This window comes from Coturnix japonica, chromosome 1 (genome assembly GCF_054131305.1).
Source record: "Coturnix japonica strain WE chromosome 1, WE-NBRP24, whole genome shotgun sequence".
NCBI classification, from domain to species: Eukaryota; Metazoa; Chordata; class Aves; order Galliformes; family Phasianidae; genus Coturnix; species Coturnix japonica.
The window spans coordinates 47,003,743-47,030,547 of NC_140663.1; the positions used below are offsets into that span (position 1 = coordinate 47,003,743).

Below are 26,805 nucleotides of genomic sequence, written 5' to 3' on the forward strand. Positions count from 1 at the left end.
CCTCCTGCAGTTACGAATTCAGTGGCTCTAATGCCCTTCCTGTAGCTTTTTGCTTCACATCATTGTCGAGAGAGGAAGCTGTTTGCTGTTGTGGGTGCCTTTAGCTTTCCAGCAGATTATTTGAATCTCAGATTCCTATAGAAATGGCACTACTCTGAGGGGTTTATTTTTAAATCCATAATTGTTCTTGGCCTTAAATGTTTCCAGTGTTTTTTATTACATAACGTAGTTTTCCAGTGAAAAAGAAACTGCAAGCAGTGAAGGTTATTGTATTGATAGCAAAGGTCAGTGGGCTGTCTCTTAGAGTGCTTTGAATGCTTATTAAGTAAAAATCACACTGTTCAAATGTCTTTAACAGATATTCTTTATTTCTTAAATATAAAATTCAAGAGTTCAATGATAGTTTGTAGATGGTTTGAACAGCTTCTGTATCCCATACGTATGATGATAGAATCAATTCCTGTTAAGTTCTCAGCTCTGTTTCATAATGCACTTATTTACATGCTGTGCATGCTTGGCTTTTGTTTTTATTTTGCTCTTCACGATATCCAAGAACTTAAGGATGGTACTTCATTTTTCTTCTAATAATAACTGCTTCTCATTAATAATGCTCTTTTTTTTTTTTTTTTTTTTTTTTTTTTTAAATCTTGCAGGCTTTGAAGGTGTTTAAGCTCTGAATACTTGCAAGCTCTCCATACATAGAACTATGTCTGGCTCATACGATGATTCTGTTGGAGTAGAAGTTTCTAGTGATAGCTTCTGGGAGGTAACCTAAGCTTTTTATTCTTAGTATTTTGATTCTATATTTTTTTTCTCTTACTACAGAAGATATGTTTTTTTGTCCATGTTAAACTGTGGAGAGAGCTGCAATATAAGATGTCTCCGATTACTGTGATCTGCAGAAATAGCCTTCAGGGTAGAAATGACTTTTTAGATTTTGGCCCAGTTCTGTCAAGGCTTTTTAAATGTCAAAGACTCAAGGACCATCCATTCTGATGGGATGTGCAATTCCAAATCTAACCTTTGCAATTTTTTATTGCTGGAGGTGGGTGCGGGAAAAGCTTTTAAAATTACCAATGGGATCGAATAAATAAATTAAATTGAGAGTAACTGTTTAAACACTATTATTAGCGTACATAGCTTAAAATTTAAGCTAACATATGAATTTACTGCATCTGCTGCTTGTGCCTGAGATTTTTTTCTGAGAGAACTTAGGCTGTCTGTGTAAGAGCAGAAACTTAATATAAAACACAATGCAAGATTACACTGACTTCTGCCAAAGTCCAGAGGAGACTTTCACATTTCACAATAACTTCATAAAAATTTAAAGAGAAAAAACTTCATAAAGCAGAAAGCACGTTTCTAAAGAAGTTAATTACAGGAAACGAGTGTTTGACGCAGCCAGTGCAGCAGTGCTGGCTATGGTCAGTGTGCAGTCTAGATGAATTCTATTCACTGGGGGTAAATTTCTGTCATGTGGCTGGGAACTGAATTTAACTGTAGCAAACATGGAAATGACATGGGGAAAATGTCTGAATTGTTCTGTTACCAGAGATGATGATGTCAGACATCTTGGTTTTGATGATCTACCATTGTGTATCCTTTTAAATGAAAGCATTTCTAGGCCTTCTAAAAACTGTGATGATTATTGTTTTGATGCAGATTTCCTGTATCTAAGAAGCCTGTCTAATGCTGAAGCTTTTTGCTTGGGATTTTTTTAATAGACAGCTAATATTTATTGGGAGACTTATTTACGATTATGTAAACAATGACTTTTTATTCTATTTATAAAGAAAAATTTTAAAACATATTTGGTTGTCAGTCTTACAAATTCATCTTTTTTTCTGTAGGAGTGCTCTGTAGTATGACTGCAGAGAGAATGTGGGATCTCCATACTTTAGAGGTGTCTAAAACGCAACTGGATAAAGTCCTCAGCAAGCTATCAGACCTGCTTAGAAGCAGGACTTATTCTAAATGACCTCTGAATTAGCCTGTGTCTCTGTACCTATATGCAGAGGAAACTTTCAGGATTGGCATCTTTTGTAGAAATGTTTCCAAAGGGAAACATGGAAGTGCTCAAGAAAGACAGGTCCTAGAATGAATTTTCTTGTTGTCACGAGTTGGCCAGAAGAGCATAATTTCTGGCTCGCTGTTCTCTACAAAACTGTTGTATTCCTTTAAGTAAACAGGTCTGGAAGCATAAAAGATTAAAGAATAGGAATCTTGTAAATTAATATGATTGTTTGGACAAAAGTGAACTCAAGGCTTTAATTTTAAAGGACTACAGATTATCAGAAATAGCAATTAAACTAAGCTAGGAACTCTACCACGCAAAGCTTTAATGTATTTGCTTTTAAGTCATCCACCAAATTGATATTTTTCACATTTCCTAGAATCATAGAATATTTTAGATTGGAAAGGACCTTTAAGATCATCTAGTTCCAACTCCCCTGTGGGGGAGCAGCCTGTTCCAATGTCTCACCAGCCCCACAGTAAAGAATTTCTTCTTGATACCTAGTCTAAATTTACCCTCTTCCAGTTTAAAGCCATTCCCCCTTGTTCTGTTGCTACATGCCCTTATGACTTAGGCTGCTCTAAGGTCTCCATGGAACTTTCTCTTCTCCAGGCTGAAGAGCCCCACCTCTCTCAGTCCTTCCCCAGAGGGGAGATGCTCCAGCCCTCTGATTATGGTTGTGACCCTCTTCTAAGCCTGCTCCAACAGCTTCATGTCTTTTTCTTTTGTGAGGGGCTCCAGAACTGGATGCAGTAGTCCACTAAACTTAGTGTCATCTGCAAATATGCTGAGGGTGTACCCAATACCACTGTTCATGTCATCAACAAAGATATTAAATCACACTGGTCCCAGCACCACTCCCTGAGGAGTGCCATTAATCACCAATCTCCATTTGGATGTTGAACCATTGACCACAAGTTTATTGAATGTCACCATCCAGACAATTCCTTATCTGGTGAGTCATTATAATTGCGTATATAGCATCATATGATGGTGATGTCCTGGCAGTGAACAAGATGCTTGGACTAAAGGGCACCCTAAGGACAAATGGGAAAGCACCTAATGTGCTGTCTGCTGCAGTGTAGCCTTGATATAGAATATTTTGAGCGGTTGCTTTCATCTGGAAATAGTTTTCTGTTTCCTCCATGCTGTGCTTTTGTGCATTCCACTGAGAGCCATTGCAGTCAAACATACATGCTTCGAAGTAGCCTGGACTGTAGTTTGATTTATATGTAGTTCTGAGTATTTTTATTAAATGAATAATTAAGGTGTCCTGCAGATAGTTAGGCCAAATTATGTCATGGCATAAGGTACCTTTTGACTGTAAACCTTGCCTTTCTACAGGACAGCCTGAAAACAAACAGTAAGGCAGGAATTACTCCTGAGCTCAAGAGTTAATGAGGGGGAGGTGTGCCAAGCTTCCGCTATCAGTAGAACATTAACCTAAAGCAAAGGACATCTTGTACCAAGACCTCAACTTAAGAGTAACTCTTCAGTATTAACAATGACATGTAGACACTAATAGCAGGCCTGTCAAACTTAATTACCAAGCTCTTGGTTTGCTGGGTTTGGAGCCATCTTAATGCAGCCAAAGTTTGTCTGAATTTTAGATTAAAATTTATCATTTTTCATTATCTTCTGAGTCAATTACGTTGTTTCTGAAAATTGCAACTTTGAGTTCCAATTTTTGTCTTTCACAAACTGGATAAATAAACTGCTGTGATCAATGTTTTTCACCTGACTTAATTAGAAAAGATGCAGCATCTCTGGAATTGCATCCTCAGTACTTCATGCTTCATAAGAATTACAGCATTCTTTATTCATGAGTTTCAACTCTACTGCAGACTTGTTACTTGCACCCTTTCTATTTCATCAGAACTTTTAAAGACATTTGACATGATCATTTTTATTGATTGTTTTTTAAAGACTTAGCCTACAGTTTGTTGAAAGCCATGTTGTTTGTGTTTCGTTGCCACAACTGAATGCTGTGAATGTATTTAAATGTGGCACAGAGGAGGCAGACATGGGCAGATCTTGAGTTTGTTGCTTTTTACTCAAAAATAGCTCAAATTTACTTACCTTTGGAGTGTGCTGCAAAGCACATCATTTCTTGAAAGACACTTAGGAAAGAGTGAAGTGTCTGGGTGTGGAATGTTCCCTAAGAACGTCCTGTGAGGGCCAGGGTTTTGCTCACTGCATATCTTTGAAACTGAACCACTTTTATTTTTCATATGTTGTTGTTGTATTGAGGTGATAAAATTGTGCTTATCAAAGTGTTGATAAGCTAGTTAAAGTTTTTGCCATTACCTTCAGACTGTCATGAAATGTCATCTGACTGTAACTGTTCAGCTTTTTTTTGGGAATACCAGAACATATGCTGCAGCTCAAAAAGTAAAGCTTTCAGAAATACTTCTCTGTAGCGTAAGTTGGAAATAGCAGCTTTCACGGGTAAATTGAGGAAAGATTCTCACTGTTAAGTGAAACTTCTAGTACTGGTGTGCATTTTTGCTTCCTAGTGGAAGAAGAAATCATTTCCAGGAGACCACGTCTGTCCCTCCAACTCCCACCCCCCAAAATTCTTCCATATGTTCAGCAAATAATATTTTAGGAGATGGAAAAATTCATGCATGTTTTCATCTGTGCTTGCTTAGAGAACAAGGAATTGCAAAATCTTAAAGAAAGAAGTTCTGAGAGATAAGAGATAATCGCTACAGGAGGGTTTCATCAAATTTCAGTTGTAGTAATGCCCTGCATTACTTAAGAAATGGAAACCTCTTTTTCATTCTGACAAGTTTCAGTGTGCCTTGGTAGATTTGGCTGAACTCATGGTGTTTTCTGGGTGCAGAAATTTTAACGCAGGAATCTTGTTGATATTTTCCAAGAAGAAATTCCTTCATTGGTATTTTAGTTGACAAGGTTAACATGGTCTGGAGGATACTGATTATGGCCTGGAGCAGGATGGCAGCAACTTTTCCATGGGAAAGTAAAAAATTTAGTTCCCAGTGTTCAGCTGATAACCTTCTGATTTTTTTTTCCATCTGCTGTATTGAATTGCTGTGTGACTGTTAAATTATTTTGAAACACAAGAAGCAGACAACCCTATTGGCCTTCAATACTTAGGTAGTGTTGAATTCCACATGAAATAATTTGGTATATTAAAACTGGCCTTCTGTTAATTATTATGATGCATTTGTTAGTAAGTCCCTGTGTTAAGCTTGCTAATCACTGTTGTGGTCACATTAAAAATGCCTTGAGCAAGCTGAGACAAATGCTATTCATTTAGATACCTGTGAAGGTAAGAAAGGTAATGATTAGGTGTTGCTAGTGATCCAAGTAAAAGTGCATGCATATTTTGCAAGGTAAGGCATTGAAAGGAACAGCTACAGCCTGTAGAAATGCTTATTTTTAACGATCCACAGGTTATTAATTGATGGTGCCACCTATACCCTAGATAAAAGTCCTTATTCTCCTTTATCCTCTGCTTGTGTCAGCTGCATGGAGAACTCTCTGTGTATTGCACAGTTATTTATTTGTACTGCAAAAATACCTACTAATCCAAGCAAAAATATATATTCTGATCAGCTGCCAAACACTGACTGACATTAAGTCTAGAAACTCAGGCCTGTGACTCATTCTTTTCAAGCACAGAACTTGGAGTGTGTTTTGAGGTGCTAGGCGTGTTGCATTCTAAAGAGAGAGAATCACTAGCAAGTAAACATTTTCCGCTGATTCAGAAAGGAGAATTTGGTCCTCTTTGCACTGTGGCTGATCAAATCAGTCTACAGCATGCATTTTCATTATAACACTCCCCCATAAAAACACACAACAGTGAAACAAACAAAAATCAGACAGCCCCAAATGCTCTGGATAGCAGAGACAGCCAATCTGGGACATGCCACTGACAAATTGCATTATAAACAGTGTGTGGAGATGGTCGTGGGCCTGCCAGTTTGGGTACTGATCATGTCTGTGCTTCGTGCCTGCTGCTATCAGTCACCATCTAAGTGAGTTATCTTCTGAGGCTACTGGATGAATTTAAGAGGGAGGAACCCCTCCCTCTCACTATTAAACGTTTAAAAAAAGCACAAAAGCGTTTTGAAGTTGAGGTATTTCAGTTCCTTATTAGTGAGTGCTGCTTCCATTGATGAAGCCAGCTGTTTTGTTTTGCTCTTCCATTTTGGAAATGTTTGGACTCTACAGCAGTAGATTGCTGTTATATCTCCTGCATGCGTGTTTTTTTCTTGTAGGTTTGAGTACCTTAATGCTTTCCATTTATATTGCCAAGTATTTGCTTACTGGTGTGTTTAGCTTTAGCTTTTGTGACCGAAGAGCTTCCTCAGGATTTTTCTTGAATCTAGAGGCTATTTTATGTTGGTAAATTTACCAGTATAAAACTGAAATACACAGAGATAGTGCTGGGGTATGCCTGTGCTGTGTATTTGTTAACTTATGGACTAAAACATTTCCGCTTATGTTCAAAACCCACTTTTGATTAACACAAATTCATGATGCACATGGAAATATAGAATAAGGTTTCAAACAGGGCCTTGAATAATCTGTTTTTTGCATGTTTATTCTGAGGGAGAACACAATCAGTATTACAAAAGTTAACGTTTGGAAACTCCTGTTTTGTAGATAGAAAGAAGGTGTATTTATGGTTGAATTGAACATTGGAATTAGTAGTTTGTTCTCATGTTGGCCATTGGTGTGTGTGGGTTTGACTAAACCTTCAAAGCTCCTAACTGTGTGTTTCCCACCTGTATTTGCTGGTTGAAAACAACAGCAAAACACATTGTATGCTATGGTGACTTCAGAGATAAGGAAACTTATTTTCTTTCAAATTGTTCCAGTTCATAAAGGCTGACTAGTTATGGATAAACTAGGCAAGCTTGGAAAAAGAAGTTAGTGTCAGATCTTATTTCAGGCATTTGAAGCTCTCTATTAGTGGTTATAATTAATTATAATATGTGGGAATTAATTGACTGGAGTTTAGCAATAGCTGAGTGTTTGCCACTTTCTAAGCTGCTGACAAATTAAAATATCCTTATTTTTCAGTCAGTGTACCAGAAAAACCTGTTAAGTGGTTTTTAACTCTTTATGCATTTTATCCTTGTCTATGAATATGCTTAACAATAAAAACAAACAACACACTAAATGTGAAGTTCAGATAAAGGTGTGTAAGTAATGTGATACAAAGAGAGTCTCAAATGCTGTGAAAGTTTAAATTATTGAGCCTGTAATCTTTGCTGTATTCCCATATCAGTGCTGGTGGCTGGTTGCTGTATACCTGGGTGGTAACTGAGGAAAGAGGAGTGTACTGCTAAGCTGTGCAATACTGAATACCTGATCGCTGTGTACTTATCATTCTCTGGCTGTTGTGAATTATTTAAGTCTCAGCTTAGGAAAGATTTGAGGTGACTCAATGCTGAGCTCGTATACGAGAAGAAATATTGCAGTGAGAAGGGATGTTTTCTCTCCTAAGCAGAACAAACATGCGAAGGCATTTCAAGGGAGATGAAATGGGGCAAAATGGGGTCGCCTGGAATGTATTAGTAGCCAAGCTCAGTATTATTTCAGGAGAAAAGGGGAAACTACTGGCTATCTGAATGTATGGAAGAAAGAAACACCTTGTGATCTTAGAGGTCTTTTCTAACCTTAAAGATTCTTTGAATCTGTGTTCCCCTTGGATCCATACTAGCAGAGGTGGGAAAGCTTTTCTCCTGGTAATTAATAGTAACAGCAATTTGAAGATTGTTGCACTAACATATAAAACTACTTTGTCTCCATGTATCTCATCATCCTCTCATAGGTACAGTTAAAACTGAGAATCAGAGTTTATAGAGAATTCACCAATCAAGTCAAGAACTTGACAATTAAAGCAGTATTTCAGGGAACAAAGTTTTAGAGGATCATTTCTTATTAGAGTGTTTCTAGCAGCTGAGGGTGAACAGCAGCTGAGAGTGTAGCATTAATGCTAAATTGAAGGCAGGATACAGGTTTTAAATATCTTGTGGTAAAATATTCACTGCCCTTGAAACTGTAAGAAAGCTTGTAGTCTTACAGCTTACCTTCCTGAAGTAAATGCTTCATTTGTAGTACAAGGATAGCTCTAACAGGAAACAACAAAGATCAGAAAGTCACTCTAACTGATGAAATCCTGTACTCACGCACTGAGCAGTGCTAATGCAGAAATCTTGAAGTGGCAAGGCGTTATGTAAATGTAGCTCTGATCAAAGGAAAACAGTTGATTTTTTTTCTGGTCACCTGCTACAAATAATATTTGTTGTTTTTGTGTTTGTTTGTTTTTTTTTTCCCTCACAAATTTGTCATTGCAGTCTCCACAGCTCAAAATGTAATTTTCAAACAGTAGGTTCATTGCCAGAATTAAAATAATGTGTTATTTACGGTAGTAGAAGATCTAAATGATTCTACCAGACTTTGTGTAGATATATTTGTGAATATTTAAAATTACTTCAGTTAGTGTTACTGTTTCAAGGCCAGGCTGGATGTGGCTCTGGGCAGCCTAGTCTGGTGGTTGGCAACCCTGCCTGAGGCAGAGGGGTTGAAATGACATGATCTCTGCAGACCTTTTCAACCCAGGCCATTCTATGATTAGTGTTATCTTTAAACATTAAAGTATTCTATAAAATACTTTAAGTTAAATGATGATATCTATATGTTATATGAAGATATCAAACCTACATTTGGAGTAAAGAAGGTGGTTCCCAAGTTGAGGAGGAAGGGATTCAGCTCCCAAGAGTATGCACACATTCACAGAGGGAAAGCAAAGGCTGCTAAGTGACTGTAGAATTGAAGCACCAGACCATTTTGAAGTTGGGTCTGTTGCTCCTAAGAAAGTTTGTTTTATTTTGCTTTGGTCTAGTCTATCCACTGATCATGTTTAATTGTTATTAATACAGTACCTTGAGTTGGACAAAAATTCCAGTGTGATCTCCTTCAGAAAGCTGTACTGAAAACACGATCCTGCTCAATCCTGTCTAAGATAGCTGCTGCTACCCACCAAACTGAGTCTTCCCAAGGCTGAGTCTGCCTTTCAACAGATCTCACTTGGAAATAGGTCCTGGAGCTCTCATTTACTAAGTGGTCCTTTGCTCTGCTGAGGGCTCCACCTGTAGGGGCATATGTTGTACCCCAGAGTCCTTAAGTCTGAGCTGCGTACAGGAAATGAAAGAAGGAAAGGATCACTGGGGATCATGGAACAGCTGAAAGCAAGGAGTCAGTAAGGATTGTAGGCTGTGAGATGCAGATAATGACTGCAAGAGTGAAATGGATGTGCTTATCTACAGACATGCTTATCTGGGCTGAGCTGAAGCAGGGAGCTTCATAGTAAGCAGGCTAAAAAGAAGCTTTAAGCTATCCAAATATACTGTGGACATGCCTGTGACCCTTCTGCTCCTTGCACGTAGTTTCAGGCTACTTGCATATTCTCTAGAGCCCTGTACATCTCTTCTGTGCCTCTGATCTTCTGAATCAGGTGCAGACAGCCATATCCTCTGTCTTCATATCTGAAACTGCAGGGAGAGGAGGGATGTGCAGACCTATTTGAAATGGAAATCTGCGTGCATGCCTGTGCATGAACAGACAAATACAAGGGAAGAGTACTTAAGACATTTTGATATGATAGAATTATAGAATCACCAAGGTTGGAAAAGACCTAAAAGATCATCCAGTCCAACCATTCACCTATTACCAGTAGCTCCCACTAAACCATGTCCCTCAACACAGCATCCAATCATTCCTTGATGCACTTGGAGTGAGTGTTAGTAAGATACTGGAGAAAGTTCACAGCACAGTATGTATATATATGTGTGTGCGTACACACACATATATACATATACACACACACATATATTTGTGTGTATAGTTTTTTTTTTCCTCTACACAGTATACCCTGGGAAGCTCAGGTTATTACTAAAGCAAGGAACCTTGGTCTAAAAAACTAATTACTGGTCATCTTACAGCATCAGAACCAACATTTTAAGACAAGAGACTAATTAAATTTGACATGAACCATTGTAGCTTTAGTATGTTATATAATAATTTTTCAGTGCATGCTCAAGGAACTTTGTTTATGAAGAATGAATTTATTTAGTGACTAAGAATCAGGGTCTGAGAATTATGTTTTGTGTTTTAAATATGCCCCCAAGGAGGGGAAGAATAAACTAACTGTTGAAGATATATGAAGTATCAATGACAAATAAATTACTATGTTTTGAAAATGCTAATTGCTATGTATGTAATTCATATTGTCATGGGAAAAAAAAAAAAAAAAATGGCAGAAAAATGTTTTGTTTCCAGAACTCTAACTTTCTTCATAAGTCATGAAAATGTAATGTGATGTCTAGTGTGATTTATGAAACAGTGGTTTGAATGAACTTCCTCGGTGTTTGGTTTGAAAATATTGTAAAAGACTTTCTGTGGAATGCAGAGTTGTTATTCTCTAGTACTATTGGCCTTGTTCTGTACTATGATGTTAGTTCTTTCAGTCCTTTTCAGCTGAAGGAGGTGGTGTGGATGAATCTCTTCTGGTTTGCATGAGGCTTTTTTACGAGGGGCCTTTTGCGACAGAAGGCTGAGGAGTGAGTAGACTGTAATAGGCAAGCTGAATTCCATTCTTTGAATGCTGCATGAGATTTGACAACTGCTCAATATTACCATGTGGGTAGAATTTGCTCAGATGACTCAAAATGAAAACATTAAAAATACCATGAGGCAGCCAGCTCCAATTCAGTATTAGCATATAAAATGCTAATTTAGTAGTGAAAATTTATTAAAGGAAATGTTCTTGCTAGAGACATAAATCCATGGGCATGCAACTAGAGACTCAAATTGATGCTAATATAAGGCTTTCACTAGTTGTGACAAATGTAACTTGTTGTAAGCTTGCTTGGCTGTGAACCTACAGCCAGAGTAATTTTGAGCAGATGAATAACTTTGTCCTCCTGTCACAAACTTTAGCAAGTGTTCTTTCAGGTACTTAATTTTCTTAATGTTTGGATTATATGAGGGCTGCTCCAAAAGTAATAGCACCTATTTTATTATCTTGGCTCACAGTATTCTGTTGCATTCTGTTGCCATGTGACAGATGGCAGCAGAGGGACAGCCTGGCAAAATGGCGTCAATGGCTGTGAGCACAGTGAGATGGGCGTTGGGTAGCAGCAGAGGGTCATCTCTGCTGGTACGGGTTTTAAGAATGCAATGTGCAGCTCTTGTTTATTGCTGGTGAAAATGCATAGCTAATGGTAGTAACTGTGTTGAAGAAGAGTACTGTGTAGCTGAGAACATGCACTGTTAAATAGTGTGAGTGTGCTCTTTGTGTCTGATGTAGTTTCTGTGGAAATAAATGGGGAGGCATTGCTTTTGGAGCAACCTACATTTCTATTATCTTTGTTAGTGTATACTGTTAGTCTGAAACTACTAATTTCTCGTTTTCATTATTTGGCCTGAAAATAAGAGGTTACTTTTCATACATTTTGTATGAGTAGATGAAGTCTGTTTGGATGTGGATGCATTGTCTGTCTGATTTTGATGCCTGCTTCTTTGCACTGCTGATAGCTTCTTATCTTTGCATTATGTTTTATGTCTAAGTCTGTAACCTTCTGCTTTTAAAGGGGCTACTTTTTGATGAGAGTAGGACAAATAAGGGGCTGCTGACTTCACTTTGATGATAACTGGGTTTCTTAGATCTTTTGAAGTGGATATAATCCAAAAAACTCTCAAGTTAATGCTTTGAGGACAGTGTCTTAACAAATTGTCCTGTCATTATCTGCTTCGGTTACTTTTTTTCAGTTTTGACCCTGAATTTTGTCGACTTATTTTTGTCCAATGTTTGTCTTTATGTATCAGAATAGTCACTGATAATGTCCCACTTATTTTTTCCAGCACTTAATATAGTTTTCCTTCTTATAAGAGTATTAAAATATCTCCCTCTGTACTGTGAGGAGCATTTCTGAAACAGATGGTTTGCGTGTGCATCTGCTAACAAAATTCTGAATAAATGCAAACCACAAAGTTGGATGACTTCCCACACATAAGATGTGATTTGTGTCAAAACGACAAATGTGCTTTAAGTATCTGAATGGTTGACTTACTACTTCACTGCTAATCTTTTTCTTTCTTTTTTTTTCAGTCAGGTGGTTTGGGCTGATAAGAAGTTGACTTTAATATTTAATAGGCCATGCAAATTCTGTTACCTGAGGTTTTATGTTTTGTTTAATGTTTACAGAAGTCAACCTGACTGACCTTGAAATGAGTGGAAATACTAGTTTGTCAGCTGTATTGTGTTTTCCCCATCCACCCTCCCCATTACTGGGATTGCTTACTTAGTGTTGGTAATACACAAATGTGAATAGGCATTCATTTATATAATGAATGTTCATACATTTTTCTCCTTATCTCATCCCTTTGCATCTTGTACATGGAGTTTTCTTTTCTAAAATCTTCATGTTTATGCTAAGAGTGGGGGCTTCTATGTCCCTATCAGTGCATTAAATACTACAGTATACTTTTGAACTAATTGCAACCTACCTTGTCAGCACTGCAGCACAGCTGTAATATAGGGTACCTCTGATTTCTGCTGGTTATACAGTGGATGTGGTTTCCTGTACCGTGTTCTTAGAAAACGAAAACTCTAATGTTTGATGTAGATTTTACAGTACTACTTTGTATGTTGTTGCAGTTTTACCAGTCTTTTAATTAAGTGGAACGCTAACCTAAGGTACTCGGTAATTAATAGATTCTTTCCTTCTTCAATGCTTGCGTCAAGTATTTTGATCATCTAAAACATTGCCAAGCAGTAATAATGCAGAACAATTTCTTAATAACTATTGTGACAATTACCTATACTTACACTGCAAGACTAATAATGCATAGATTCTTTTGTAATGCTGTATTTATATTTGACTGAACTGTGTTTACTGAATGGCAAGCTTGCTTTTTTAATAACCTTTTTTTCCTACAGGAGGACTTGTCACCCTTGTGGTGTTCTTTCTGGGAACTTCCAGCATCTTCCATGCAGATCATACTACAATTTATTTCTGATATCTTATATAAGTTAGGTTTTAAGATTAGTTGAAAATTGGATATACTGGATTGTATAACCAATGAATTCCTGATAGCAGATTCTTTCTTGTACTGTTGCTGTATGTGTATTAGAGACTTAGCTTGCCTTCAGATGTTTCAAGCAGGAATTGCTAAGTGTTTGTATCTTTACAGGTTGGAAATTACAAGCGGACAGTAAAGCGAATTGATGATGGTCACAGACTTTGCAACGATCTCATGAACTGTATTCATGAACGTGCACGGATAGAGAAGGTCTATGCTCAGCAACTTACAGAATGGGCAAAAAGATGGAAACAACTGGTGGAAAAAGGTAATACATTCTCATTTTGAACTCTTAAAGATTTCTCAAATAGGAAAAAAAGACTGGAATGCTCTTGGTAAGTTGAAAGTAGAAATGCTTAGCTTAAGTGGAACCTTTGCAAATGGCTTAGCAGTGTAACAAATGGGTCTTTCAAAGATCAAGCTTTCCTTGGTTAAGACAAAGAAAAACAAAACAAAAAAAAACAAACAAAAGACAAGACTTAGCTCCTTTTCTAATTTGCTTGTTTCTTATGGAAATGGATGAATCTTGCCATCTGGTGTTGATGTATCCAAATAAATTCAGTTCTATGAATTAGCTGTTTCTGGGTAAATAATGGTAGAGAACACAATGTTTGAAAGTTTGTCTGCCTAAGAAGGTGTCAGTGGTTGCTGGGGAAACATTAATAGAAAAGTAATGTTTTAATGAAAGGCTGATCTGATAGCATTTTAGTTATATTCTGAGTTAGCTTTTCTTTTCATGGTTGTCCATGCTTAAAAATCTGTTGAGAAATCGAAGGCAGCTCAAAGACGAGCTAATAAGCATAATATTGGAAATTGCAGTTTAGGGAGACACAGGCCAGACTAAATGAATATTATTTAAGTATGATTGTAACATGTTGTATTCTAAAACTGTCTGGAAAAAAAATCCCTTTTCTAGATTTGCATAATTATCTACGAATTCCTATTTAGAGATGAATGTAAGTCAATAGCTTCAGGTAGTCTCTTGAGAATATAAGTTCCATGTGGGTGATGGTTATTGAGAATGACACTTTCTGTTGTGTTTAGGCCCACAGTATGGAACAGTAGAAAGGGCTTGGTGTGCTTTTATGTCAGAAGCTGAAAAAGTGAGTGAACTACATCTAGAAGTAAAAGGTTCACTGATGAATGAAGACTTTGAAAAAATCAAGAACTGGCAGAAGGAAGCCTTTCATAAACAAATGATGGGAGGATTTAAGGAAACCAAAGAAGCAGAAGATGGATTTAGGAAAGCTCAGAAACCCTGGGCAAAAAAGCTGAAAGAGGTACAGCAGTAGATTGTATTAGATATCCTGTGTTACAATATATTAATGTCTCAAATCTCTGTAAGGGAGTAAACTCCCTATTTTCTCTGCTGGACCCTCCTTTCTCAAAAAGATCTCTTGCTTTCTGTCCTCTTCTGAAAATAAGTATTTTCTTTTGGTCTCTTCTTAATCTTGGTGACTTCACTGAAAATCTGAAAAAAAGTAGAATTGAAGTTATTTTAATAATATCTGGTCCCATGCATTGGGATGTTACGTGTTGTTCAAAGAAATGATCGGGGAAAAGTATTTGCAGATTTTCTCCTTGTAACACAACCTTCTTAAATGACAGGTTTGTAGAAGAAGGGGAGCAGAGGAACATGGGCATGAGGAAAAATTGTTGTACTTGAGACTTCCTGTAAACCTTTCTTGAGTCTTTCTTCACTTTTCTAAGCTTTTATAAGTGATATTTGTTGTATGGTAAAATATGTTGATTTCAAAGTACTACAAGAATTTCCTTACACTGATTATTGTGTAGTGTTCAATCCTTGGCCAAAACAAAAAACGTACCAAAAAACCTAAACCAAAAAAAAAAAAAAAGCCCCCATCCTGAAATAAAACCATCACAGTTGTTTTATAAAGTGTCACAGGTGTAGAGATTCAAATCTTCTTTTTAGGTGGAAGCTGCAAAGAAAGCATACCATGCGGCCTGTAAAGAGGAGAAGCTGGCTATATCTAGAGAGACAAATAGTAAAGCTGATCCAGCGCTAAATCCTGAACAACTCAAGAAATTACAAGACAAAGTGGAGAGAAGCAAACAAGATGTACTAAAGGTATGACTAATATATAGGCTGTCCATGTGTAAAGGTCTTATTCCTCCTGTATGTGTTGTGGACTGCAGCACGGCTTCTTCTGTAACAGTCCTATGCAAAAATTTGGGATTTTTAACAAGGCATGTCATTGCTATGTTCTTTCCTGAAGAACAGATGATATAACCTCTATTTTACGTAAGTACTTTGAGTAGGGAAAGAAATAGAATAATACAAGTGTTCTTCATATTTGATAGTGAGGACAGAGTTACTTCATTTGAGAGAATATGAGATAGATGCTTAAAGTGTACTGGCATCTAAATGTGTCAGCATTCCTGACTGTACAATACACACTTCTTAAAAAATTATTATTGAAGGAAATGAAGTTGATACAGTCTATTTAAATGAAGTGAATGTGTGACTTCTGTTTTTTAAGAAAATATTTCCCTTTCCAATGTTGCTCTGTGATCTGGATGGCCAACATTATGTTTGGTGGTATCTCTTACTATCTCTGGACTACTGTTGTAAATTAATCTAGAGTCCAAGATTGTGTTTGTTAACTGAGCTCACTAGATTTGTGACTTATGTTCACAGGAATGTATGCAGTTATACTTCTTTCTGTTTGTAACTCACGGTGGACTGCGTAAATTGCTGAAGGGGAAATGCTAAGACTTCAAAATTATTTGGAGATCTTTAACTAAGAGAACCTGTAAATTGAAAGACTACTTGCTCTTATACTAAACACCTCCTTTGTTTTTTATATTTAGGATTACGTTTACTTTTTTTATGATTTCTAAAAAGCTGGAGAGGAGGCTTAGGCCTTTATTGTAATTGTTTTGTTATTTTGTTAGGTAAATCTCATCATGATCAAACAGGGTAATGGTGGTAATACAATGAGAATGTGGTTCAGTGTATTTTACTCCAGGTCTTGCTTGATACTATATTTGTGGGTCTCATAGGACTGTAATAAAAATATTGCTAATTGATTTCCTTTTTTCTCATTCCACCTCAGACAAAAGAAAAGTATGAAAAATCACTGAAAGAATTAGATAATGCCACTCCTCAGTATATGGAAAACATGGAGCAGGTATTTGAACAGTGTCAGCAGTTCGAGGAAAAACGCTTACGTTTCTTTCGAGAAGTGTTACTGGAAGTTCAGAAACACCTTGACTTGTCTAATGTTGCAAGGTAAAACTGTGCAAGACCTCAAAACTAGTGCTTAATATTTCTAAGCCAAAAGTAATCCATGCTTCAAGTAGGTCGGTTTAAAATCTGACTTAATATGTTGCTCAGTTTACTAAAAGTGGAATACATTATTTGTTTGATTTGTCTAAGATCTGGTTAGCATCTATTCCTAGCATTTGTTAGTTACCTTTAAAGGTACTAAACTGGTAAACCCTCATTGTTGATGTATGTAGATTGCTCCAAAAGTAACGCCTCCTACTTATTTCCATGGAAACTACAACAGATGAAAAGAGCACAGCAAAGCACTATTTGAATAGAGCAAATTCTCATCTACAAAGCACTCTTTTTCAACACAGTTACTACCTGGCTGTGTTTTCACCAGTGACTGAACAGGAGTCTGTATGCTACACTCAAGAGAATCTATACCAACAAAGGTGTACCATTGTTGCTGTCACCACTGCTGAAATGCACCACTTGCTGCCTCACTGTGCTCACATCTGCTGTTTGGTCTCCCTAAAAACTCAGCAATTATCAGTGAAATATCAGTGTCATTTTTTCCACATGGAGGAATTCAGTGACACCCTTTTGCTTCATTGTGTGCCCTGGTGGTGCAGTGGTAGGAATGCCGCGTTACAACACTGGAGGGCCTGGGTTCGAATCCCCCCTGTGGCGCAAGTGGTAGAAGTGCCGCTCTGCTACACAGGGGCTCGAATCCCGGGGGTTGGACTCGATGATCTCTAAGGTCCCTTCCAACCCGCACGAGACTGTGATACTGTGATGTCCACTTACATGTCAAACATGTCATGACTTCCACTTTGCTGCCATTTGTCACAAGGCAACAAAATGTAAGGGAATAGTGGTGGAAAGGTTCAGCCTCTACTATTATACCACCAACATCCACCTCTGACCTGAATCGACATAAAATATGAGGCATTACTTCCAGAGAAGCACTTAGAATTCTAGAGGTTGTGTGCCATGGTCTTGTAGGATTTCACTAAAATCCATCTAGCTTGTTGACAGACTCATAGTTCTGCATCACTCTTAAGACTTGTTGTTGACTTCTGTTGTATTAACACCTCTTTGTCTGGGTTCCATATTACAACATATTGGTCCTTTTGTTAAAAAGAAGCCTGTTATATTTGCAGTCAGACTGTGCAGCAAACGTATTGTGTGTTGTTTAGGACAGGGGATCAGAATTGAATCTGCAGCATGACTTCTATTTGGTGTAATCCTTCATCGTTAATAGAGTTTAAGTTAAATGAAGAAGTATTAGACCAAAAGATGAACAGATGCAACAAGGCTCTTGTTAACTATACTATTTTAACTCTTGTTAACTATACTAGTATATACTATAACTACTATAGCTTCAGGTAGTCTATAGTACTATATATATATATACTATAGTATATATACTAGTATAGTCTATATATAGTCTATAGTCTACTAGTATAGTCTATACTACTATAACTACTATAACTATATAGTATAGTTAACAAGAGTTATAAATAAAATAAGGTTGATAAAAACAATAAAAGCTGTTAGCAGGTGTAAGAAATGTACATTTTCTTATGCATTTGTTTTTTAAACTCACGTAACTCTGCTTCAGGTTGGAAATTTTCCAAAATGAATTATAAGTCTCATTGGGTTAAGACAGGAATTTTGCAGAATCACAGAGTTCTTGGAGTTAGAAGGAACTCATAAGGATCATTGAGTCCAACTCCTGGCTCCGCACAGAATTATGTGAAGTTAACACTGAAAACAGCTCCTACCATCTTATAGGCAAGCTTTAGAAGAAAATTCAAGAAAATTCAATCTTGACATTCAGTCATTTAAATATATTCCAAATTAACTACTAATTCACTGACAACTATTTAAGATACTTTACTTGAGAGTAATAATCCATCTTTCAAATAAGGATGTTATTTGACTGTATTTTTTACAGGCAGTTAATGGGTCTGTCCCACAGGGTTTTAAAAACTCTGTCTTGCAATATATTTTTTTTAATACTGTTCTGAAGCTTGAACACACACACACACACACACACACACACACACACACATATACACATACACACATACATTATATATATGCACTTATATTTATATGTACTTATATTTATACTCATATATATATATTATATATATCATGTAAATACAATGAATCTAGGGAATTTGCTGTGTTTCTACATTTGTACTAAATTTGAAGTCTGATTTGTTTTGCAGTTACAAAAATATCTACCGTGAACTGGAACAGAACATCAAAACTGCAGATGCTGTTGAAGATTTGCGGTGGTTCAGAGCTAATCAAGGTCCAGGGATGTCAATGAATTGGCCTCAGTTTGAGGTAAGATCAGAGTATGGAAAACCCATACTTGTTTTTATGGCTTGTTTTTTTTCCTTTTCCAGTTTCCTTTTTGACACGTTCCTTTCTAGTGAGCCTGTCAGACTCAACTTCTAGCAGATAACAAGATTGTTACAGTTTTTCTTTTCTTGATTTCTATTGGGGTACCTCAGCCTCTACTTTAGGAGGTGATTATATAAAATGCCTATATTTAAAGAGCAGAGAGGTATAAAACAGACTTTATCTTTAAAGTCATTAGTGAAGTTGTTAGTATGTGATTCTCCCTTTCATTGTCAGACTTAAACTGGAATTTCCTTGTTATTGAGTAGACAGTAAAGACTGTTGAAATAGTATTTCAGATTGAGTCTGACTTTAACTAGTTTTCTGATACCATCATATTAAATAAATAAATTAATTAAAAGGTCCTACATTGCACTGGTTATTTTATTAATTTCAGTTAATAAAATAATCAGCCAGATTCAGTTTTGAAAGGAGAAAGGAAGCTTTTGAGGAGTGCTATGCTATCTTAGCTTACAAGAAACAAGTTCCAAATTCTGTCAGTGCGGAATCATAGTAGCGGAGCATCAAAAGGCTGAAATTTGAGTGGAATTCTGTACAGAAACATAAGTTCAATTGAAATAATTTCTGGACATTCAATTAATGGAGTGGAGACCTCAGTTACTGAGTGTAAAGTAAATGTTGAATTACTTCTGATTTTTTAAGGCTTGAAGAAGAAAGCTCGTTTTAGTGCTGCAAAGTTTCTTTGCTTGCAGCACTGAACTACAGTTACTTCTGTGTGGGGAAACACCATCCTTTTTCATAAACATTATAATTAATAAATGAAATTCTGTTGTTATTTCTCTAATCAAGTGTTTTTTCATTTGCATGCTACAAGGATGATGTAAGTAAAAACAAAAGTCATGATCAAACGAATATGAAATATCATTATATAGCATAAATGTACTTAGGTCAGTGGTCTTTATATTTCAGTAACTCTAAAATCCATGTCTGTTTGTGAGAGGTTAAAATAAAGAGGTACCTCTGAAGAAGTTGGCCAGAAATCACTCATGACTGACCATTCTTCCTGCATAAACACATAGAGTAATAGCATCTCAGTAAATCTTCATTTTCTTCTTAGTATCTCATAGTTTATCTTTTTGATTGTAAACAATCTTCCGAAATTTTAACTTTCAACGTGTTTTCTGAGATGAAAAATGTCTAAACATAGGATTTTTGCTTGTAGCCAGTTTGCTCTCTGTTCTCTGTTTTACATCTGTATGTGGCCTAGTTTGACTTGAAAGGTGTAGCTTGTGTTTAGGTCTCATCATGCCTGTTCATCTGCCTTCTGAAACTTAAGTGATTCAGAACATCAAGGAGGGGATACTCTAACAAATGACATAATGAGTCTTGTGAACAGCTGCGTTGATTTGAGCTCTTTTGGTTGGCTTTTAAAGACAAAACATTTGAGTGCAATACCCTAAGGGCTCATTCATATTTTAAGAACAGGAAAAGTGCAATGACTTGAAAAATGAGCTCCATTGTAGGTCAGTCCTGCAGCACTTGAAGTAAGCTTATATCTTAAAGCAGTCTGTAATACTTCAAAAGGTAAACCTAAGATTTAATTTTAAAAAACCAGATGTCTTGGCATTACTTGAAACGGTAAATGTTCTCAATACAACTTTTAAAGAGTTGCACTGAGCAATTCCTTTTGATTTCTCCAGTTCTCTACCGCACGTTTGGTGTTCTAAGTTTTTTCAAGGTGTGCAGAATGCTAAGCAGGGAGGTACAGGTCATGCTGGGCTTTGTGAGTAGCAAAGATCTGTTTGCATCACTAAGGTAGGAACTAGATGAGGAGAGTAACCAAAACATGTAGAGTAACTTATCTGTACAATAACTATTTGTAAATCTGTATAAATGAATGTTCCGGAACGGTCTTGAAAAATTAAATGTGATAATTAGTGTTCCATTACATTTCTCAATCGTTGTTTACATTCATTGGCAGGAATGGTCTGCAGATCTGAATCGCACCCTGAGCAGAAGAGAAAAGAAGAAAGCTTCTGATGGAGTGACTCTGACTGGTATTAATCAGACAGGAGATCAAGTTTCACAGCCTAACAAACATAGCAGGTACTTTTTTTTTTTTTTTTTTTAAATTTTTAGTTATTTTAGTTATTTTTGTCATTTGAGATAACAAATATAGGGTCAAAAAGCCACTGGCCAATCAAATGTTACTTATCTGTGAGCATTCTTAAAATAGCTTTCTGCAGCTCACAGAATACTTCAGTGATTAATTCTCCAGTTTACATTTCTCTCTTCACTGTGGATTATAGGAAACTGAACTGTGTAGTGGAACTGAACTGTGTAGTTGGTCTGTTGCTATTTTTCTGTCTGTAGAAGTGACAGTTTTTCTTTGAAATCTTAGCTTGCAAAATGCTTAGTGACTTCACTAATCTGGATGCTGTTATTTCATAGCTGCTAGTAGCAGCTTCCTTAGAAAGTAATGGTTCTAGTTCTGGATGAGTGATACACTTATCATATGTGAGACTGTCAGAACTTTCTTGGCTCTTACGCTACTCTAATTGTTTTTTTAATTGTTCTTGGTTTTTTTTTGTTTTTTTTTTTTAATGGCTGGAGAAAGGGTCTGCTTAAAAAAAACTACTTAGTGGGACACAAATGAGTGTTTTTACTCTTAAACAGATAGGGTCACCATAATGTTCTTTCTTTTCCAAATTAGCATTCTTAGTGTCCAGAGTAACACAGTGCAGTCAGTACAATCAAGTTACAATCCCTTTGAAGATGAAGAAGATACTGGGAGTACTGTCAGTGAAAAGGAGGACAATAAGATCAAAAAGTTGGTGAAATGTTGTTTTTAATTGTTTTTACACTTTCTCTATCCAGGGATTTCCATTTTCAGTTTCTATAAGGCTATGCTAGTGGGTGCATGAAGTCTGTTTGAGAGGTTTTGTAAGCTGCACTGTAACCTAACTGTCTCTCCTAACAGATGCCACATCTGTTGCCCTGATCTTTGGTTTGAAACTACTGGGCTTATTGGCAGTTGCTAACAGAACTGCTGTTGTTTTTTTTCCTTCCTTAACCAGTCTTCTAAAATGTAAATGTTTTTTTTCTAATGAGAATGCTCCTGGAGCTTTACTCCTGTATGTGTTGTTGCTGAATAAGTCTGCTTTTATGATTGTGTTCTTTTGTTTAGGACCTTTTCAAACCACTGTCTGTTGCTTCAGCATGCCTACCTAAGGATATCGCTGTCTTAAATGACGTGCCCATACTCAGCAGTGAATGCTTTTTAAATGTCCAAGTTGTCACTCTGTAATGAAGCTTTTATTTTATATTGGTGGATTGAAGCATACGAAAAGTTAAAATATATTGTAGGGGTGCCTAGAGAAGTGAGAAAAGGATTCTGCAATGCCATTTAAATGTCTGTTTCCTCTTATCTACTGCCTTCACAGCTTCTACTTTTCTAGAGTAAATACTCTCATGGATTTTACAGGTTTCTTGTTAGAGAGATTTCTTGGAGTTTATAGGAAAGTTGTCTTTGATTTCTGGTTGTTTTGTGTTTGGTTTTTTTTTTTCCTTTTTATTTATTTTTTTAAACTTTTAATATATTGTAAGAATGTGATTTTTTTTTTTTTTTTTTTTTTTTCTGAGTAAGGTGTTGCCCGGTAGATAAGCAAAGAGAAATTTTCAAAGCTAATTTTCAAAGCTGAGCTTTACAGAGATGTTTAATCTTAACTAAGGAAACTGTTATCTTAGGGATACTTCTAATCTCTTAATGTAAGAGCAGAAAAAAGTAATTTAAAATCTGTTTTTAGTGTTAGCAGCTATGAAAAAAACCAAAGCTACCCTACAGATTGGTCTGATGAGGAGTCCAACAATCCCTTTTCTTCCACTGATGCAAATGGAGACACCAATCCATTTGATGAAGATACTTCTCCTGCAATGGAGGTGAGAGTGCGTGCACTCTATGACTACGAGGGCCAAGAGCAAGATGAACTCAGCTTTAAAGCAGGTAAGTTTACAGTGTTCACTTAAAGCACTTCATCAAAAGGAGAAATGGGACAAAGAAGGAGTTTTACTCTTCAGCATTCCCTTTATTTTCTGAAGTCACCTGTCTCTCTGAATGTATGTCTCCACATACAGGATCTTGTCTAACCCACACTCCTGATACTGCTTCTTGCTGTCCTGTTTTTGAAAGTACTGACTTGTAAATCTGCTTGGAATGTATTGGAATGTATCTGTTTGGGTTATTCTTTTTACCATCTTGTGTTAAATAAAACAGGGAACTGCAGTTGATTATTTTTTCTTCTTAATTGATGACAGTAACAGCTGATGCTTTTAGCTGTCTACAAATGCTAGCCCTACAAAGATGTTATTTAAAGGATTGACTACAGCAATGCATCTTAAAACAACATCCAATCAACTGATATATTTTTTTCTGTGAGCATCTGCTTTTTGGCCACTTATTTCCTACAGTACTAAGGTGTTTTAGTTGTTGTTTTTTTAAGCTGAACACTTGGTTGTGGATTGATAAATATTTTCTCCCTCAACACCCTTCAGCATATCTATGCACAGCAGCCCTGCAGCGTTTACTTGGTTTTGTTGGCTTGCATTATATTAGGGTACACTGAGTGAGCATCACCCTTCTTGAGATGTTTTCTTTTCCTTTGAGTCATTTTACACTTGATTGAAGGAGTTGAGAAAACAAAATAGAGGCAACTGACTGGAGGGACACATGTGACAGTATGCTTTCCACCCGTACAAAGTTCACGTAGGGTTATGATGATTGCATACCGTGAATGCTCCTGCCTTCAGTTTGGACTAGTTGTGTGCTGAGTGTGTGCCTGGGTGTCTTCCTCCTTAATAGGAGACTTAAAGTGTTTTTCATAATCTGACCAACCTGGAGGCAGCACCCTCTATTGGTGGAAGTTAAAATGTACACCTTTTCAGCTGTGGTAACAGGCAACTGCTTTGTCTTGCCTCAAACAGTACATTAAAAAAATTGCTAAAAAGGAACTCCAGAAAAAGATTTCATGAGTAGATTAACAAAAGCAGAACTTATGTTTGTGAAAGTGATATTGATTAGATTGTCAGTCTACTCCTTTCACCTTTGCTTGTCATTTGCTGTCTTCTCTTCTAATGGAGGAGCTAGCACAGTTGTAGAAGACAAATAGGATTCAAGTGATAAAATAATGTCCAAAAAACTCTTAATTTATAAGAATTATGCTATTTCATCTGCAGTGGGTGCTGGATGGTAGAGTTGAAAGCTCTTACTTAAAATAAGACAGTCACGGACATAGGTGTATTTTTAGTTCAAACCGTGACATGTAGCTTCTCGGTGAACTGTTAGTCTTCCATTCTGCATATGGAGAAAGGTGTTGCTCAGAACTGCATATATATGGAAATGTTTTTATGAATAAGCAACTCCTATAACCCTGGTGAGAGACTCTGCCTATTCACTCTCTTCCCTCCTTTTTTAACGGTGAAACTCTATTCCTCTGGCTTGTCTTTGTAGACAAATAATTTGGACTTTGAAAGAAGAGAAATGGGTTGGCTTATCTTTAACTTTGTTAAATTGTCCTCTGACAGAAGGATAGTAGTAACTAAACATCTGGAGCTTTGTCTGGAATGCACAGAAGCTACAACTACTCTTCATTCTGTAGACTTTAACTGTTCATTTTCTTTCTTGACAGGGGATAGAAATAAGTTAATCCTCTTGAAATTTATATATTGTATCTGTCAAGTCATTCTGGCATTCCAAAGGTTTACAATAACAAGACTTTCTGTGACAGAACTATGCAATATTTATACATACAGACATAATACAGAGTTAAACATTCTGTACATTTAGTACTTGAATGATGTGGCTCTCAATATGAGGCCTGTAGAAATAAAGTACGAGTAAGAGGTGTATCTACATAGTTAACAAGACTTAACTGCTTAATACCTTTGAAAGAAGACCATTAAAATATATTATATGATTTTATCGATCATGCTTGGCTATGAACTTCCTTTACAGAAGAAGAATTACAAAATGCTGCAGTCAAATGTGCAGTTTTATAGACAAAGTGTTGGAGGGACTAGGTTTACACTGAATGTACAATAGACTGGATCAGGCAGGAGTCAGTTTAAAATGTGTTCTATTCCTTTTTTCCTATGCAGACTAGGCCTAGACTCGTAAGCAGCTGTCAGCAGGTAATAAATGTATGTCAGGGATCTGTTTTAATGTATAAGGATATGCTCCAGTGGAATTTCCTTAGGTATTCAAAGAATTTGCTGACAGAGCTTCTTTGATCACTCCTAGTCATATTCTGTAATATGTAGGCTTTGTGCAGTGTCCCTCAAATGTACTATTTTTCTGTAGACTTGAAACTCACTTTTTTATTAGTGGAATACTTTGTATATCGTTGGATGTTGTTGTTGTCAGTTTTTTTTTTTTTTCCCTTGGCAAACAGATGTGGTAGGCTTCCAAAGAGGAGGAATAACTTTACTCATGTTTTATGAGGTTTTATAGTTGTATAGTTGCAGAGTACATAACCATTTAGCATATGTCTAGTTCTCTGCCATGGCAGAGAATAAATAGCTACAGTAAAATGTAGACCAGGAAGTGTTGTCCAAATGTGTTGGATACATGCTATCTCCTTGCATTTGTAAAGATTCTTTCTGTTATAATTCCGTTATGCATATAATTGTCAGAAGGGATAATACTTTAATAACTTCCAAGGTCAGTTGTTTAAATTTTTTCAAAACATCTCCATAAGCCAAGTATTTGTTCGTAGCTTTCTTTTATTATCTGGTAGACTCACAAATTAGAGATCCCAGTTTGGAAGGGACCTCTGGAGATAAATTCCAACCTTTCTGCTAAAGTAGGTTTTCTACAGTAAGTTGCAAAGTCCAGGCATGTCTCTAGAGAAGGAGACTCCATAGCCTCTCTGGGCAGCCTGTTCCAGTGCTCTGTCATCCTCACAGTGAAGAAGTTCTTCCTCGTTTGTTTTCTGATGTTCCAGTTTTTGCCTATTGCCCCTTGTTCTGTCACTGCTCACTGCAGAAAAGAGCCCGGCCCACTCACTTGACTGCTACATGTCAGACACTTATAATCAGTGACGAGATCACCTTGCAGTCTTCTCCTGACGGCTCCTGGGATGGCTAAGAGTCCCAGGTCTCTCAGTTGTTCCTTGTGCAGGAGACATTGCAGGCCCCTAAATCATCTTCGTACCCTTCCACTCAACTCTTTCTGGGGGACACTCTTTTTTGAACTGAGGAGCCTAGAACTGGGCATGGTACACTGGATTTGGCCTCACCAGGACAGAGCGGAGTGGGTGAATCATCCCATTCAACCTGCTGGCCATGTTCTTTTAAATACACAGAATGTCACTGGCCTTGGTCGCTGCTGGCTCACAGCCAACTTGCTGTCCACAAGGATCTCTGAAGTCCTCTGAAGTTTTAACTTTTTATAGATAAGAAAGCAACTATAGAAGATGTATTGTGATGCTTGTTCCATTTCTACCAAACAATGTATACTGTCTACACTAGTTTTTGCTCTCCTAAATATACTAAGACTTCTGTAATACTTTGTGTATTTATAACCATTAGAGATGGCTTAATATAATTCCATGTTATCTATGGGAATAATTTGACTCAAAGAAGTTATATGTGCAAAAATACTCAGGTGATGTGAGCTTTTTTTGCCTGGTAGGCTTTTTGCTGAGGTGGATGTTCATTGGCTCATATACAGCATCTTGAAGTCTGCAGACTAATGCCTAAGTATTTCCTGAGAATGCAGGAGATTAGAGGTGCACAAGGAGGTTATTTTAGAGTTCATAAATACGTGAATGGATATTCAGTGTTAGCTCTTGCTATTCAGGTTAGGAAACAAGTTTCTTGATTAACTTTTTTACAACTACAATTCTACACCAACTTGCAACAGTGTAAAGGTAGGCATTAAAAAAAGGTGAGGAAAGAAGAGATGTGACAGAGTAAGGTATAAGGTTCTTCTAAATTCTCCTGCATCACAACCTATTAGTGTAATACTGGAAAGCAGCAAGAATTACTTAAGAGAATTCTA

At 36.8% G+C, this 26,805-nt stretch overlaps 1 protein-coding gene across 24 annotated transcripts in view; it reads left to right on the forward strand.

Annotated features, from left to right (window-relative positions):
• Window positions 1-26,805, forward strand: part of PACSIN2 (protein kinase C and casein kinase substrate in neurons 2) — a 62,755-nt gene that overhangs the window by 32,027 nt on the left and 3,923 nt on the right. For 10 of the 24 annotated variants that reach the window (XM_085518070.1, XM_085518075.1, XM_015869772.2 and 7 more), the window contains 9 exons: window positions 654-766; window positions 13,250-13,406; window positions 14,183-14,418; window positions 15,072-15,227; window positions 16,216-16,391; window positions 18,611-18,731; window positions 20,731-20,855; window positions 21,463-21,579; window positions 22,556-22,752. In XM_085518070.1, the coding sequence (XP_085374196.1) occupies window positions 707-766; window positions 13,250-13,406; window positions 14,183-14,418; window positions 15,072-15,227; window positions 16,216-16,391; window positions 18,611-18,731; window positions 20,731-20,855; window positions 21,463-21,579; window positions 22,556-22,752 (1,345 nt within the window). In that variant the 5' untranslated portion in view covers window positions 654-706. The remainder of the gene's footprint in view (window positions 1-653; window positions 767-13,249; window positions 13,407-14,182; window positions 14,419-15,071; window positions 15,228-16,215; window positions 16,392-18,610; window positions 18,732-20,730; window positions 20,856-21,462; window positions 21,580-22,555; window positions 22,753-26,805) is intronic. The other 14 variants (XM_085518115.1, XM_085518116.1, XM_085518113.1 and 11 more) reach the window with 6 other exon arrangements.